Source organism: Melanerpes formicivorus, unplaced genomic scaffold (assembly GCF_026170545.1).
Source record: "Melanerpes formicivorus ecotype bairdi unplaced genomic scaffold, bMelFor1.0.p_v2 SCAF_34, whole genome shotgun sequence".
Taxonomy (NCBI): Eukaryota; Metazoa; Chordata; class Aves; order Piciformes; family Picidae; genus Melanerpes; species Melanerpes formicivorus.
In genome coordinates this window covers 3,914,843-3,927,984 of record NW_027142386.1, presented here as the reverse complement: position 1 = coordinate 3,927,984, position 13,142 = coordinate 3,914,843, and the positions used below count along the sequence as shown (strand labels likewise).

Below are 13,142 nucleotides of genomic sequence, written 5' to 3'. Positions count from 1 at the left end.
CCCCCAGGTCCATCAGCTGCTCCTCCCCAGCCCTGCTCTCCAGACCCTTCCCCAGCTTTGTTGCTCTTCTCTGGCACTGCTCCAGCCCTCAATGTCCTTCTGGCAGTGAGAAGCTCAAACCTGAATCCAGCCCTCAAGCTGTGGCCTCCCCAGTGCCCAGCACAGGGACACAATCCCTGCCCTGCTCCTGCTGCCCACGCCATTGCTGCTCCGGGCCAGGCTGCTGGTGGCCTTCTTGCTCACCTGGGCACCCCCTGGTTCCTATTTGGCCATGGCTGACCAACATCCCCAGGTTCTTTTCATCTGGGCAGTTTCTAGCCACTCTGCCTCTGCCTGAAGCCTTCATGGGCTTGTTGTGATCCCAGTGCAGGACCCAACCCTTGGCCTTGTTGAAAGTCACCTCCATAAAACCCCCACCACTGGGATGGGTAATTGTTGGGATGGCGAAACCATCCTGAGGATGAGAAATCATCATCAGCATCATTGTCACCACCCCAGTGGCAGTGGAAGTGGCTGGGGCTCCTTTCCCACATGCAGACACAAGTATGTCCCTGTAGCCTGACATCCTCCCTTTCCAGCCTCCACACTTTCCTGGCCCTGGGAGTTTTGTCCTGGGACAAAAATTCAGCCAAGCCAGGTCAGGATTTTCCAGTTGGTAGCATCTCAAGAGGGTGGTGGGGAACAGCACCCTGTGTGCCCAGCCTGGAAAGATGCTGCTGGCATCTCCAGTTGGGAGAAAAGCCTCTTTTCCATAGGCAAGGAAATGCTGGGAAGGTGGAGGCGTCAGCACCGGGGCTGGCTCGACTCGACCGGCCGAGCAGGGGGCTGAGCTCTTGGGCTGCCCTGAGGCCGTCTGGGCACAAGGGGGCTGCCCCCACCCCGTGCTGGGGAAATCAAGTTGAACCTCCTTCATTTCCAGTCAACCCTGTAATTAGTGCTCAGCCCATGCTGGAGAGCAGGATCCGGCCCTGGGAAGGAGCCGCAGCAGCCTCAGGGCGTGAGGCAGGGACCAGCTGAGCCTGGAAAATTCATCTCACACCCGGACACCGTGCAGGCACCACTAGCCAGGGCTATGCATCCCTCTGCCTGTGTTCTTCGTGCTTTCCCTTCTCCTTCCCAGCCCGTTGCTGCTCCAGATCTTGGGGTGTTGTTCCACAGGGTGCTTCTGACCCTTGGGGACCCACAGATCCACCCCCAAGGGCTTTTCCACCTGCAAAGTGATGCTCAAATCCCAGATCTCTCCTTGAGGTGGCCACGGTAAAGATAAGCACTCCCAGTCCGAAGACAGAGGGTTCAGTGCCACCTGGCCCTCCCTCCACAACCCCCGAGGGGTTTTGCCATCCGTTTTGGGAACGGCCTTGACCATGGGGATCCCATGGTGGTGACTCAGGGATGTTGGGGCTTGTGAAACAGGCCTGGGATGGTTTGGGAGACGCCTCCACACAGCCCCGCCAAGCCCAGCCGCCCCAGGGAGCCCATCTGTGGAACAAGCCACGGCAGCGTCTGGGCTTTGCGCGGCGGCCGACCCGTCAGGCAGGTTTCCCGGAGCAGAGCCGGGGAGAGCCATCCGGGGCCGGGCATGTCCCTCTGCCCGCTCGCAGGCTGACAGAGCCCTGCCGGCTCTCTCCTTCGCTGCCAAAGCCATGCAGGCAGCCGGGTTGCTGCTGCTGGCTTGGGCACTGCTGCGTCCCGCTGGCACCCAGCAATGCCACCCTGCCGGCCCCGCCGGCGTCCTGCGCTTCACCGACACGCACGCCGAGATCCGGGTGCCGGCGTTGCACCGAGTTCCCAGCTCCCTCGATCCCCTCTACAGCCTCGTCCGGCGCTGCCTGGACCTCATCCAGCAGAACCCTCTGCCCACAGGTGAGTCCCACGCTGGGACGCCAGGACCCCACTGCCGCAGCTGCCAGGACCTACAGAGCTTTGCTGTCTGCAATCCCTGCGTCCAGAACCGCCCCGAGGAGTCTGCGCCTCCTCACGGAGCAGAATGCTGCCTCCGTGCCAGCCCCACTGCCTGGGGAGAGCTGGCGGGGGTCCGCAGGGTGGGACCTCTGGGACCTCTTTTTTACTGGTGCTGTGGTTTCTTTTGCAGAGCTGCTCAGAGCAGCCCTGAACGATCCTGGCTCGGTGCGGACGTCACAGGTGGGTAGGGGAGTAGGATCCCATGGGTATGGCACCCAGATGGGACAGGCAGCCTGGGCACATGGAGTACCCCAAGTTGGGTGCATCGGTGCCCATCAGGCTCTTCCATCACGTAGGTGGTGCAGTATGAGCTGGGCTACGTTGTCTGTGCCGTGGTGGCTGTGTTCCTCACTGTGGCCATGCCGGTGGCCGGGATGTGCTTCTGCTACTGTCGGAGCCGCCGACGGTGCGGGGGCCGCCTGCGTGCCCACCGTCGCTCGCTGGGCTGCCGCCGTCGCTGCCTGCTGGCCTGTCTGTCCCTCACCTCCCTCATCATCCTGTGAGTCCCCCCAAATCACCCCACGAACCACCCTGGGGCAGGGGAGCCCTGCCCTCTGGGGCTGGGAGGCTCTGCCGGGCAGCTCCATCACCTCCTGCTTGCCCCTGGCAGGATCAGCGTCACCTGCGCCTTGGTCAGCAGCCAGCGGGTGAAGGGGCAGATGGAGCCGGGGCTGGGGGCTGTGCCCACCACGCTGCGCACGCTGCGGCAGCACATCAACAACGTCCCCCAGGTGGGTTCCCGAGTGGCTTCCCCGTCCCTGGCATGGGGTGCAGCCCAAGCCCTGGCTGCGCTTCCCTCATGGAGTAGTTTGGGAGGTGAGAGGAGGTGGAGCAGCCACATTAAAAACGTATTTGGAAAGGCAACGTGCGGCTTCCTCCCCTCCCGGCACCTGCTGCCCCTGCCTGACCGGCTCCTCTCTCCTGGCAGGGGGTGCAGATGGTGGTGGACCAGTTCGAGGTGCCTCGACAGCGGATAATCTCCGACCTGGGAGGTAAGCACGGCGCGGGGCACCATCCTGACCTTCCCAGCGGGCTGAGATGCTGATGGGGCACCCGACGCCTTGCAGGGCTCAGCCGGAGCGTGGGGCTCTCCATCCACACGCAGCTCAAGGCTATGACCTACGCGGCGCTGGCGGATCTGCAGGAGAGGGCAGGAGGTACGGCCGAGCGCGGCTCTCCCCGGTGCCGGTGCCGGTGCCGAAGCCTCGCCAGAGAGCCGGGGCGGCTGAGCAGAGCAGCGTGAACTAGCCCTGGGCTTTCTCTTTAAGACCTACAGACCTCGCTGCACCATTTACAGATTCTCGAGCGGACCGCACGGGCGCTGGCCTCGGCCCGGGCCGAGCTGGAGCCGGCGCTGCGGGAGCGCCGCCGGAGCGTGGTTGAGCTGCTGGATGATCCACGCTGCACCTCCTGCGCCAGCGTCCTGGGCAGGGCACAGAGCCTGGAGCTGGGTGCTGACTATAGCAAGGTGGAATGGGCTGCTCGTCCCCCGCCATCACCACCCCACCCCCCACCAGCCCACTTTGGTAGCCCCAACACTCATGGGTTGCTTCTTCCACCCCAAGGTGCCGTCGGTGGAGAAGGTTTTGAAGGCGCTGGCTGGGCTGCCCCGAAGTGACTTTGCAGAGATGATTCGTCAGGTTAGGGGGGAAGGGAGGGCGTCAGGGTGCAGTGATGGGGGTCGGTGTCCATGGGCAGCTCCAGACAAGCTGCTCAGCACCCCCTCTTTCCTCGCAGGGCAATGGCACCTTCAACTCCATCCCAGAGCTGGCGGTGGAGAGGATGGCACATGTCATTCAGGGTGAGTGGGATCGAGCTGGAACGAGTGGGGACACCCTCCACGGGGCAAATCCCAGTTTGGGGGACGTAAAGTGGGCCACGGGGATCCTCCAGCATGGCCTTGGCCCCACAGATCTGCGGGACGAGATGGCCAGTGTGACACAGAAGGTGCAGTCCATCGCGGACAGCTTCCCCCTCCCCGACTATACCCTGCCCGTCAGCGAAGCCCTGCTGAAGGCAGAGGACAGGAGCCAGCCCTACCTGCGGGAGGTGGAGCGCTTCGAGCAGTACAGGTGACACCGGCAGGCACGCCGAGGTGCAGGGGTGCAGCAGAGATGGGTGCTGGGCCCCACTTCGAGCCCCAGGCTGTTGCACCAGCTCCGTATCTCGAGGCTGTGCTCTGCTGCTCTTTCCCCCAGGTGGATTGCGGGCACGGTGCTTTGCTCCATCATCCTCCTCATCCTCGCCTGCAACGCGGCAGGGATGGCCCTGGGGGCATATGGGCTCTCCAAGCGGGAGGACCCCAGCGACTACGAGTGCCGAGGAGAAGCCGGTGCCAAATTTCTCCTGGTGTAAGCAGCCCTGCGGGGGCCGCGGGGTGTGTGTGTGTGTTGTCATCGCGCACCCCCCGAGACCAGGGGGGCGAAGCCAAGGGAGGGAGCCCAAGCTGGGCGAGTGGAAAGGCTTTTGAAGCCGCCGCCTGCGCCGGCGGGTTTGGGAGAAGCTGCTCCTCCCTGGCAGCTGGCAGCTCCCACACCCTGGCCCCGCTGCCTGGCACACCCCTCTCCCGCGGGCCCTTCCCAGGCATGCCGGCGTGCCCGGGCGCAGGAGGGAGCCGCGGGGCTGCAGCTGGCCAGGCAGGTCCCCGCAAGCCTCTCTGCCCGCTCCGGGCTGCAAAGCCACCGCTGACACCTCCTTTCCTTCCTTCAGCGGTGTGGGCCTGGCTTTCCTGTTCTCCTGGCTCCTCGTCCTCCTGGTTTTTGCCACCTTCCTGGTTGGGGGTAACATCCAGACGCTGGTTTGCAGGAACTGGGTCAACCAGGAGATTTATAAGGTGGGTGGCCACACATCCACCCATCAGCCCATAAATCTCTTGCTTGTGTGCACCAAATTACCTCCAAACACTCTGTGACCTCCCCCTAAACCCATCTGGAAAAGCCCCATCCTAGACCAGAAGATTAAGTTTAGGATTGGATCCTTGGATTTGCATTAGCAGTTGGGGAGCTGCCCTCGTGCTATTAATTCACTCAAGGTGAAGCTCCTACCTGCAGGACCCTCTGGTCCTTGAGGGCCCCTGGGGTGCTTGGGGTGGGCAACATACTGTGGTGGGCTCAAGAGCAGGGTTGGGAATGGGATCAGGTCTTGTCCCATGGCTGTGCACAGGGCTGTCTGCTGCTCTCCCTCTGAAAGAGCCTTGGCTCTGCAGTGGGATCACGCAAATCAAGGCAAGATTAGCTCTGGCTGCACCTGTGAGGGCACAATCACTGCTGGGAATGCCTGTGCCTGCTCCTGACCCTCTTTTTCTCCCCTATTTGGCCCAGTTCATTGACACCCCTGGGAACCTGCCTCCATCCATGAACCTCACTCGCCAGCTCAACCTCAGGAGGGACTCCAACCTCAGTGCCACGTACCGGTGGGTGCTGCAGGAGCCCACCTCTGCCCCTAGACATCAGGGCTGAATTTGGGCTCACACTGCCAGCCCCTCTTTCTCTTCCAGAGAGTGCAAGAGCGGTGCAGGGCTGTGGGAGGTGCTGCAGCTTGACAGGTCCTATGACCTGGATGAGCATCTGAGAACCCCCAAGGTAAGAGCTGGCTGCAGCCAGAGCTTCTGGTATTGGTGAGAGGGTGCCTGAGTTTTACTGGAGTTACTGGGATTCAGAGTCACAGAGTGCATCAGGTGGGAAGGGACCCTCCAAGGGCATCTTGTCCAACCCCCTGCACTCAGCAGGAACACCTCCAAAAGGAGCAGGCTGCTCAGGGACACATCCAGTCTGATCTTGAATGTCTCCAGGGACAGGGCCCCAACCACCTCCCTGGGCAGCCTGTCCCAGTGTCTCACCACCCTCACTGTGCAGAACTTCCTCCTGATGTCCAACCTAACTCTGCCCTGCTCCAGTTCCAAACCCTTGCCTCTCATCCTATCCTCACAGGCCCTTCTGAGCAGTCCCTCCCCAGCCTGCCTGTAGCACCCTGTCAACTATTAAAATTCAGCTCTAAGGTCTCCCTGGAGCCTTCTCTTCTCCAGGCTGAAGAGCCCCAACTCTCCCAGCCTGTGCCCATAGCAGAGGTTCTCCAGCCTCTGATCATCTTTGCGGCTTCCTCTGGACCTTCTCCATTAGGTCCATATCTCTCTTGTGTTGGGGGTCCCATATTTGGAGACAGCTCTGCAGGTGAGGTCTCCCCAGAGCAGAGCAGAGCAGAGGGGCAGGATCCCCTCTCTCCACCTCAGGCCACACTACTTTGGATGCAGCCCAGGCTGCCCTTGGCCTCCTGTGCTGCCAGTGCCCATTGCTGGCTCCTGTCCAGCTTCCCACCTGCCAGCACCCCCCAAGTCCTTCTCTGCAGGGCTGCTCTCAATCTCATCACCCCCTAGCCTGGAGTGACATCAAGGGTTCAGCCTGCCTCCTGTCTCCCCCTCACAGTACACAGCAGGTTTCCAGAAGCGCCTGGGGGACTTCACTGCGCGCCTGGGGGACGTGCGGCTGCTCCGCAGCGAGGGCAGGCAGGACCTGGAGACCTTCGCCCGCAGCGGTGCGGATGAGGTGGACTATGGACGCTTCCAGGAGGAGGTGAGGGGCTGGCAGGATGTGGAGTGGGTTGGAATTACCCTCCACAAACAAACTGCAGGTTTACCCCCTGAAAGAAATCACCAGGCTAGCTCAGAAGGTATGGAAGCAGAATGAAACTCTAGTTACACAGTGGGGTGGGTTGAAATTAAACCTCCTCCCCAAATGGGAGGTCTACCCCTTAAAAGAAATCACCAGGCTAGCTCAGAGGGTTTGGAAGCAGAAGGAAGTTCTAGTTACAAAGTGGGGTAGGTTGAAATTAAACCTCCCAGCTCCCCAAATTGGAGATCTACTCCTTAAAAGAAATCACCAGGCCAGCTCAGAAGGTTTGGAAGCAGAAGGAAGCTTTAGTTACAAAGTGGGGTGGGTTGAAATTAAACCTCCTCCCCAAATTGGAGGTCTGCCCCCCAAAAGAAATCACCAGGCCAGCTCAGGTTTGGAAGCAAAAGGAAGCTTTAGTTACAAAATGGGGTGGGTTGAAATTAAACCTCCTATTTCCCCCCTCCCCCCCAAACTGGAGGTCTACCCCCCAAAAGAAATCACCAGGCTAGCTCAGAAGGTTTGGAAGCAGAATGAAACTCTAGTTACACAGTGGGGTGGGTTGAAATCACCCCCACCCCAACAAAGATGTCCAGAAAGTTCCTCTTCTTGTTTATAGTCAGGACACGAAGCTAAAGCACTTAGCTTCAAGCTGTAACACCCAGCCACGCCCGAGGCTGGTTCCCAGGGTGGGCTTTTGGGTAGCCACCAGTTTCCATCTTCCCCCAGATGAAAATCCCTGTGGTGCAGACCAGCCTCCCTGGCTTGGCAAGGAACCTCGAGGGGCTGCAGAAAATGCAGGTGAGCGGTGGGGTGGGCAGTAGGGGCAGCCTGTGTGCCCCCAGGGACACCATAACGCTTCTGTCCTCCCCTTCTCCCCCCCCAGAGGAACAGCACAGTGGCAGGACGGCTGGCAGCCGAGGCCAGAGCCCTCTGGCAACTGCAGAACTCCACCGTTCAGTCACAGGAGGCTTTGGTGGTGAGTCTGTGCTGGGCTGGTGGCTGCTGGTGCTGCTGGCCTTTGCCTGGTGGTGTCCCCATGAAAGAGGGGACAGGGGTTCTGCAGCCTTCTCACCTCCCTGTCCCACAGGCAAGGCTGGGGGAAAGCGTCCAGTTCCTCTCCCGCTTGGCGCCGCACCTCCAGGTACTTGCAAGGTTTCTTCCAGCTCTGAAAAATCAGCAGGGCCCTGCCTGCCAGGGCCCCAAAAAGCCAACTCCAGAGTGATGGCAGAGCCAGGACAAATGCCACCTGGGGAGGGTCAGTCTCCTTTAGTGAGGAGGTTTGCTGCTGCAGATCAGAAACCCTCCTGCAGCACTGGGCATATTTCAGCATCCCCAGCAGAGCTGTCATAGAGTCATGGAATGATTTGGGTTGGAAGGGACCTTAAAGATCATCCAATTCCAACCCCCCTGCCATGGACAAGGACACCTCCAGGTTGCTCAAGTCTCATCCAGACTGGCCTTGAACAGCTCCAGAGAGGGGATATCCACAGCTTCTCTGGGCAACTTGCCCCAGTGTCTCCCTACCCTCACTCTCAAGAATTTCTTCCTCATCTCCAGTCTGCCTTCCCTCTTCCAGCTCAAAGGCATTGCCCCTCATCCTGTAGTGGCAGGGTGTCCCCCAGTGTCTCATCTCACCCACTCCCTGTGAGGGAGTTTCTCTGACTGGGGCAGGCCTCCCTTTCCCTGCTTTCCAGCAGGCAGACTTGATTTGAGGCTTGGCACATGCCCTGCTCCTGCCATCCCCGGGGCACCCATCCTGCTGCTCCTCCGTGCTCTAAGGGTGCTCTGCCCTCCCTGTGCTTCCCCAGGAGCGGGTGAGGACAACACTGACTACCACGGCCTCAGTGGAAGCCCGACTGCCTGTGCAAGCCCAGCAGATCCTCCGACAGGTGAGCTGCGCCTGGGTGAGCCCTAGAGAGGCCACAAAGTCCTCACATCCAGAAAGAAAGAGAACAGCCTGCTGCAAGAGGGGCACCTCAAGGCTCCAGCCCTTGTTTCCAAGCCTGACATTAGCCCAGAGATGGTTGGAGCAGGGCTGGAGCTGGAGCTAGAGTTGGAGCTGGAGGTGGGCTGGAGCTGGAGCTGGGCTGGAGGTGGAGCTGGGCTGGAGGTGGAGCTGGAGGTGGGCTGGAGCTGGAGCTGAGCTGGAGGTGGAGGTGGAGGTGGAGGTAGAGGTGGAGCTGGAAGTGGGCTAGAGCTGGGTTGGAGGTGGGCTGGAGCTGGGTTGGAGGTGGGCTGGAGCTGGAGGTGGGCTGGAGCTAGATTGGAGGTGGGCTGGAGCTGGAGCTGGGCTGGAGCTGGGTTGGAGGTGGGTGGGAGCTGGAGCTGGAGGTGGGCTAGAGCTGGAGCTGGGCCGGTGCTGGAGCTAATAAGCACAGCTCCTGGCCTCCATTCTGCCTTCCCTCTGCCCAGGAGATTGGCTGCTTCACCAGGAAGGAGCTGCGCTACTTCACACAGTACCTCAACTGGGTCGGGCAGACGGTAGGTGCCCGCCTTGCCAGCAGGGCGATTCTTTGGGGCTGGGAGCCCCCACGGGTGCTGTGTGTAAGCCCTGAATTGAGGCAGCAACACACATCCCCTGGGGCCAGCAGTGTGTCTATGTCTTGACTCTGCTTCTGGTTCCAGCTGAGGGAAGATGTGGCTTCGTGCCAGCCGCTCGCCACGGCCCTGGATAACGGCCGAGTGATCCTGTGTGACCGCATCGCTGACCCCTGGGTAAGGATCCTGTCCTCATGGGGGTCCAGGAGAGACCTACAGGGTGCAGCATCCCACCACCAACCAGCAGGAATTCGTGGCAGCAACCCCAACACCCCCATTCCACCAGGACAAGGCCACCATAAGGCTCCCCAAACTCCTCCACAGGCTGGGGGCTGCCTGTCCCTGTGCAGCTGTCCCTGGGTCCAGTTCTGGGCCCTTCAATTCAAGAAAGATGTTGAGTTGCTGGAAGGTGCTCAGAGAAGGGCACTCTGGAGCACAGCCCTGTGAGGAGAGGCTGAGGGAGCTGGGGTTGCTTAGCCTGGAGAAGAGGAGGCTCAGGGGAGACCTTCTTGCTCTTTACAGCTTCCTGAAGGGAGGTTGTAGCCAGGTGGGGGTTGGTCTCTTCTCCCAGGCACCCAGCACCTGAACAAGAGGACACAGTCCTAAGCTGTGCAGGGGGAAGTTTAGCCTTGATCTTAGGAAGAATTTCTTCACAGAAAGAGATTGGCCTTTGGGATGGGCTGCCCAGGGAGGGGGTGGGGTCAGCATCCCTGGAGGTGTTCAAGAAAAGCCTGGATGAGGCACTGAGTGCCATGGTCTGGTGGATTAGTTGGGCTTGGGTGATCAGTGGGACTTGATGATCTTGGAGGTCTCTTCCAACCTGGCTGATTCTGTGAACTCTGTGAACTGAGCTCAGAGGGGACCCCTGTGCTCTCTCCTTGCAGAATGCTTTCTGGTTCAGCTTGGGATGCTGCACCTTCTTCCTCATCCCCAACATCATCTTTGCTGTCCGGCTCACCAAACACTTCCGCCCCATCCGCAATCGGCTCATGTAAGCGGCGGGCACGGGGTGGGCAGGAGGGCTGCACAGGGTGGGCAGGAGGGCTGCATGGGCTGGGCAGAGGGCAGGGAGTGAAAATGTGGGCTCCTCCTTGATCCCCTGATGTTTTCTCTTTCTCTTTCTGCAGCTCCACGGGGTCAGAAGAGACCTGTCCCTTCCACATTCCCCGTGTGACAGCACTCAAGCTCTAGGATGGGGGCCAGCTGGATGTGGTAGCACTGCCTGCACCCTAGAGCTCCTGTCAAACTCTTACCCAAGCACTGCAGGACTTCAGGTCCCTCTGACATCTCTTCCTCGATGTCCTTCAGGGTCTGAGCATCCTTCCTGGGTGCAGGGTGCAAGTCTCCATGCTCTCTGGGGCTTGAGGCTCCTCTAACATCTCTTCCTCAGTGTACTTTGGGGTCTGAGCATCCTTCCCAGGCTTGGGGCACTCATCTCCATGCTCGGTGGGGCTCTGGGTCTGGGCATCCATCAGGGATGCTCCCAGAGCCTAGTTGATCCATGGCACAGAAGGTGGTTCCTCACAGCTCTCACTAAGGAGCAGTGTACCACTCGCAGACCCCACAGGGAAGGGCATTCTCCTGCCACCCCGTGATGCTTCCCCACGCCTGGCACCCCCGGGCAATGGGTTCATTAAAGCCCTCTCCAGCCAAACCTGCCACTGCCTGCTTTGTTTTGCTGCTGCCATCTCCTCAGTTTTCCACAGTTCAGCCCCTGGGAGGGGGATGACAGTGACAGTGACAGTTGCAGGGGGGATAGGCCTGGCCTAGTCTCGCTGAGCTGCTCCTACAGGGAAGCCCCAAAGGTGACAGGTCCAGGGGAGAGCCAGGGCTGGGGCTGGGGCCAAAATCACAGAATCAACCAGGTTGGAAGAGACCTCCAAGATCATCAAGTCCAACTGATCACCCAACCCCAACTAATCAACCAGACCATGGCACTCAGTGCCTCCTCCAAGCTTTTCTTGACCACCTCCAGAGATGCTGACCCCATCACCTCCCTGGGCAGCCCATCCCAAAGGCCAATCTCTCTTTCTGGGAGGAACTTCTTTCTAAGCTTAAGCCTAAGCTTCCCCCTTCTCCACATGGCTGCTCTCCAGCAGATCACCTCCCAGCCTGTACTGGTGCAGGTTATTATTCCTTCCCAGATGCAGGAGGAGAAGTCCCAGAAGCCTTAACAGAAGCAGCAGCTCACAGAAGTAGAAGTCCCTAGGGAAGCCCTAACCCCACAATGTGTTCTATGGCTCGGGGTGGCTGTGTGTCTACTCTTTGTTATCCATCTGGGTACACAAACTAAACTCCTTTGCCAGCTAGAAGGTGCCAGCATGTCAGGATGTTGCTCTTGGCACAGGTGGAACGTTAGTGTTCTGCTCTTCACAGGGAATCATGCACCCTGCACGCATCCAGCAGCTGCTCTCAGAGCACTGGCTGCGACAGGACCCCCTCTCTCCAGCCCCCTCCAACAGCCAGCACACATAACCCTGCCTCCACCGAAGGGCTGGGGCCCTCCTGGCTGTTAATTAGAGCTTAATTAGAGGTGAGGCCTCAGGGGCAAAGCTACAGGTTAAGGAAATGCACTGCAGACTACTTCTGGCTCTTCCTACCCCCACTCCCCACTCCCAAGGAAGCCCAGGCAAGGCCTTTGACCCCCACTTTACAGCATGGATGGTGTTCTGGGGTGAAAAGCCTGCTTTTCATTCATGCCCTTCACCTTCTCCTTTCAAAGCACTTTTGGCCAACCAGCAAGTTATTTCCAAGAATCTCTGCAGCGTGGAGCTAGCTCAGCCCCAGCCTGAGTGAGTGAGTGAGGATTTCCCAGCACTTCCCTCACTCTCTGCCTGCTGAGCAGCAGAGAAATTCCCCATTTTGATGCATTATTAAAAGGCTGTTGCTGGCCACAGGCAGCAAGAGTGTGTAAACCACCTGCCTTATGCATTATTTAGCTCACTGCTGCCCAGAGCCAGCTGGGTTCGTGCAGTGCCTGCAGAGGTCAGCACTGCAAAAGGCTTTTGTTTTGTCTTTGCCGAAGGGATTTGGGCAGCTGAAGCTCAAAGAAAGGTTTCTAAAGGAACCCCAAGGCCTGGGGATGTCCTCAGCCTGCCTGAAAACTATCTGGGGGAGTCACCTGCAGAAACCAGCTTTTAAAATGGAGTGTTGTGTGCTCAGGGGAAGGTTGGTGGTGGGGAGAAGCAGAGGTGTGGGGAAGTGATGCTGGCATCTCAGATGCACAGTCTCACAGTATCAGAGTACATCAGAGGTTCAAAGGCAGCTCGAGAGATCATCCAGTCCAACCCCCCTGCCAGAGCAGGATCACCCAGGGGAGTCTGCACAGGAATGCATCCAGGTGGCTTTTGAAAGTCTCCAGAGAAGGAGAACTCCACAACCTCTCTGGGCAGCCTGCTCCAGGGCTCCAGCACCCTCACAGCCAAGAAGTTTCTCCTCATGTTGAGTTGAAACCTTCTCTGTTCAAGTTTGTATCTATTGTTCCTTGTCTTATTCCTGTGCACCACCCAAAAGAGATTGGCCTCCTCCACTTGACACCCACCCCTCAGATATTGATAGATATTGATCAGATCTCCTCTCAGTCTTCTCTTCTCCAGACCAAACAGCCCCAGGGCCCTCAATCTGTCTTCACAGGGGAGATGCTCAAGTCCCCTAAGCATCCTTGTGGCCTCCACTGGACTCTCTCCAGCAGGTCTCTGTCTCTCTTGAACTGGGGAGCCCAAAGCTGGACACAGCATCCCAGGTGTGGTCTCAGCAGGGCAGAACAGAGGGGCAGCAGAACCTCCCCAGCCCTGCTGGCCACACTTTCCTTGCTGCACCCCAGGATCCCATTGACTCTCTTGGCTGCAAGAGCACTTTGCTGTCCCATGCAGAACTTGCTGCCCACCAGCACTCCAGGGTCTTTCTCCAAGGAGCTGCTCTCCAGCAGGGCAGCCCTTGACCTGTCCTGGTGCCTGCTGTTATTCCTCCCCAGATGCAGGACCCTGCCCTTGTCCTTACTGAACCTCATGAGGTTTGCCTGCACCCAGCTCTCAG

General features: G+C 59.3%; 1 protein-coding gene across 1 annotated transcript; it reads left to right on the top strand.

Moving 5' to 3' along the window:
* The first annotated feature begins 1,405 nt into the window (after nt 1–1,405).
* Nucleotides 1,406–10,761, top strand: LOC137450197 (prominin-2-like). The gene is given in 25 exon segments (XM_068156482.1): nt 1,406–1,558; nt 1,561–1,614; nt 1,617–1,863; nt 2,093–2,142; nt 2,259–2,461; nt 2,573–2,693; nt 2,891–2,954; nt 3,030–3,119; nt 3,231–3,430; nt 3,528–3,602; nt 3,700–3,763; nt 3,875–4,034; nt 4,161–4,313; nt 4,672–4,795; nt 5,283–5,374; nt 5,459–5,543; nt 6,384–6,530; nt 7,296–7,367; nt 7,453–7,545; nt 7,657–7,710; nt 8,378–8,458; nt 8,982–9,050; nt 9,195–9,284; nt 9,992–10,098; nt 10,235–10,761. Coding segments are annotated over 25 exon segments (2,697 nt in total). The 5' UTR covers nt 1,406–1,420; the 3' UTR covers nt 10,299–10,761.
* The last annotated feature ends 2,381 nt before the right edge of the window (nt 10,762–13,142 follow it).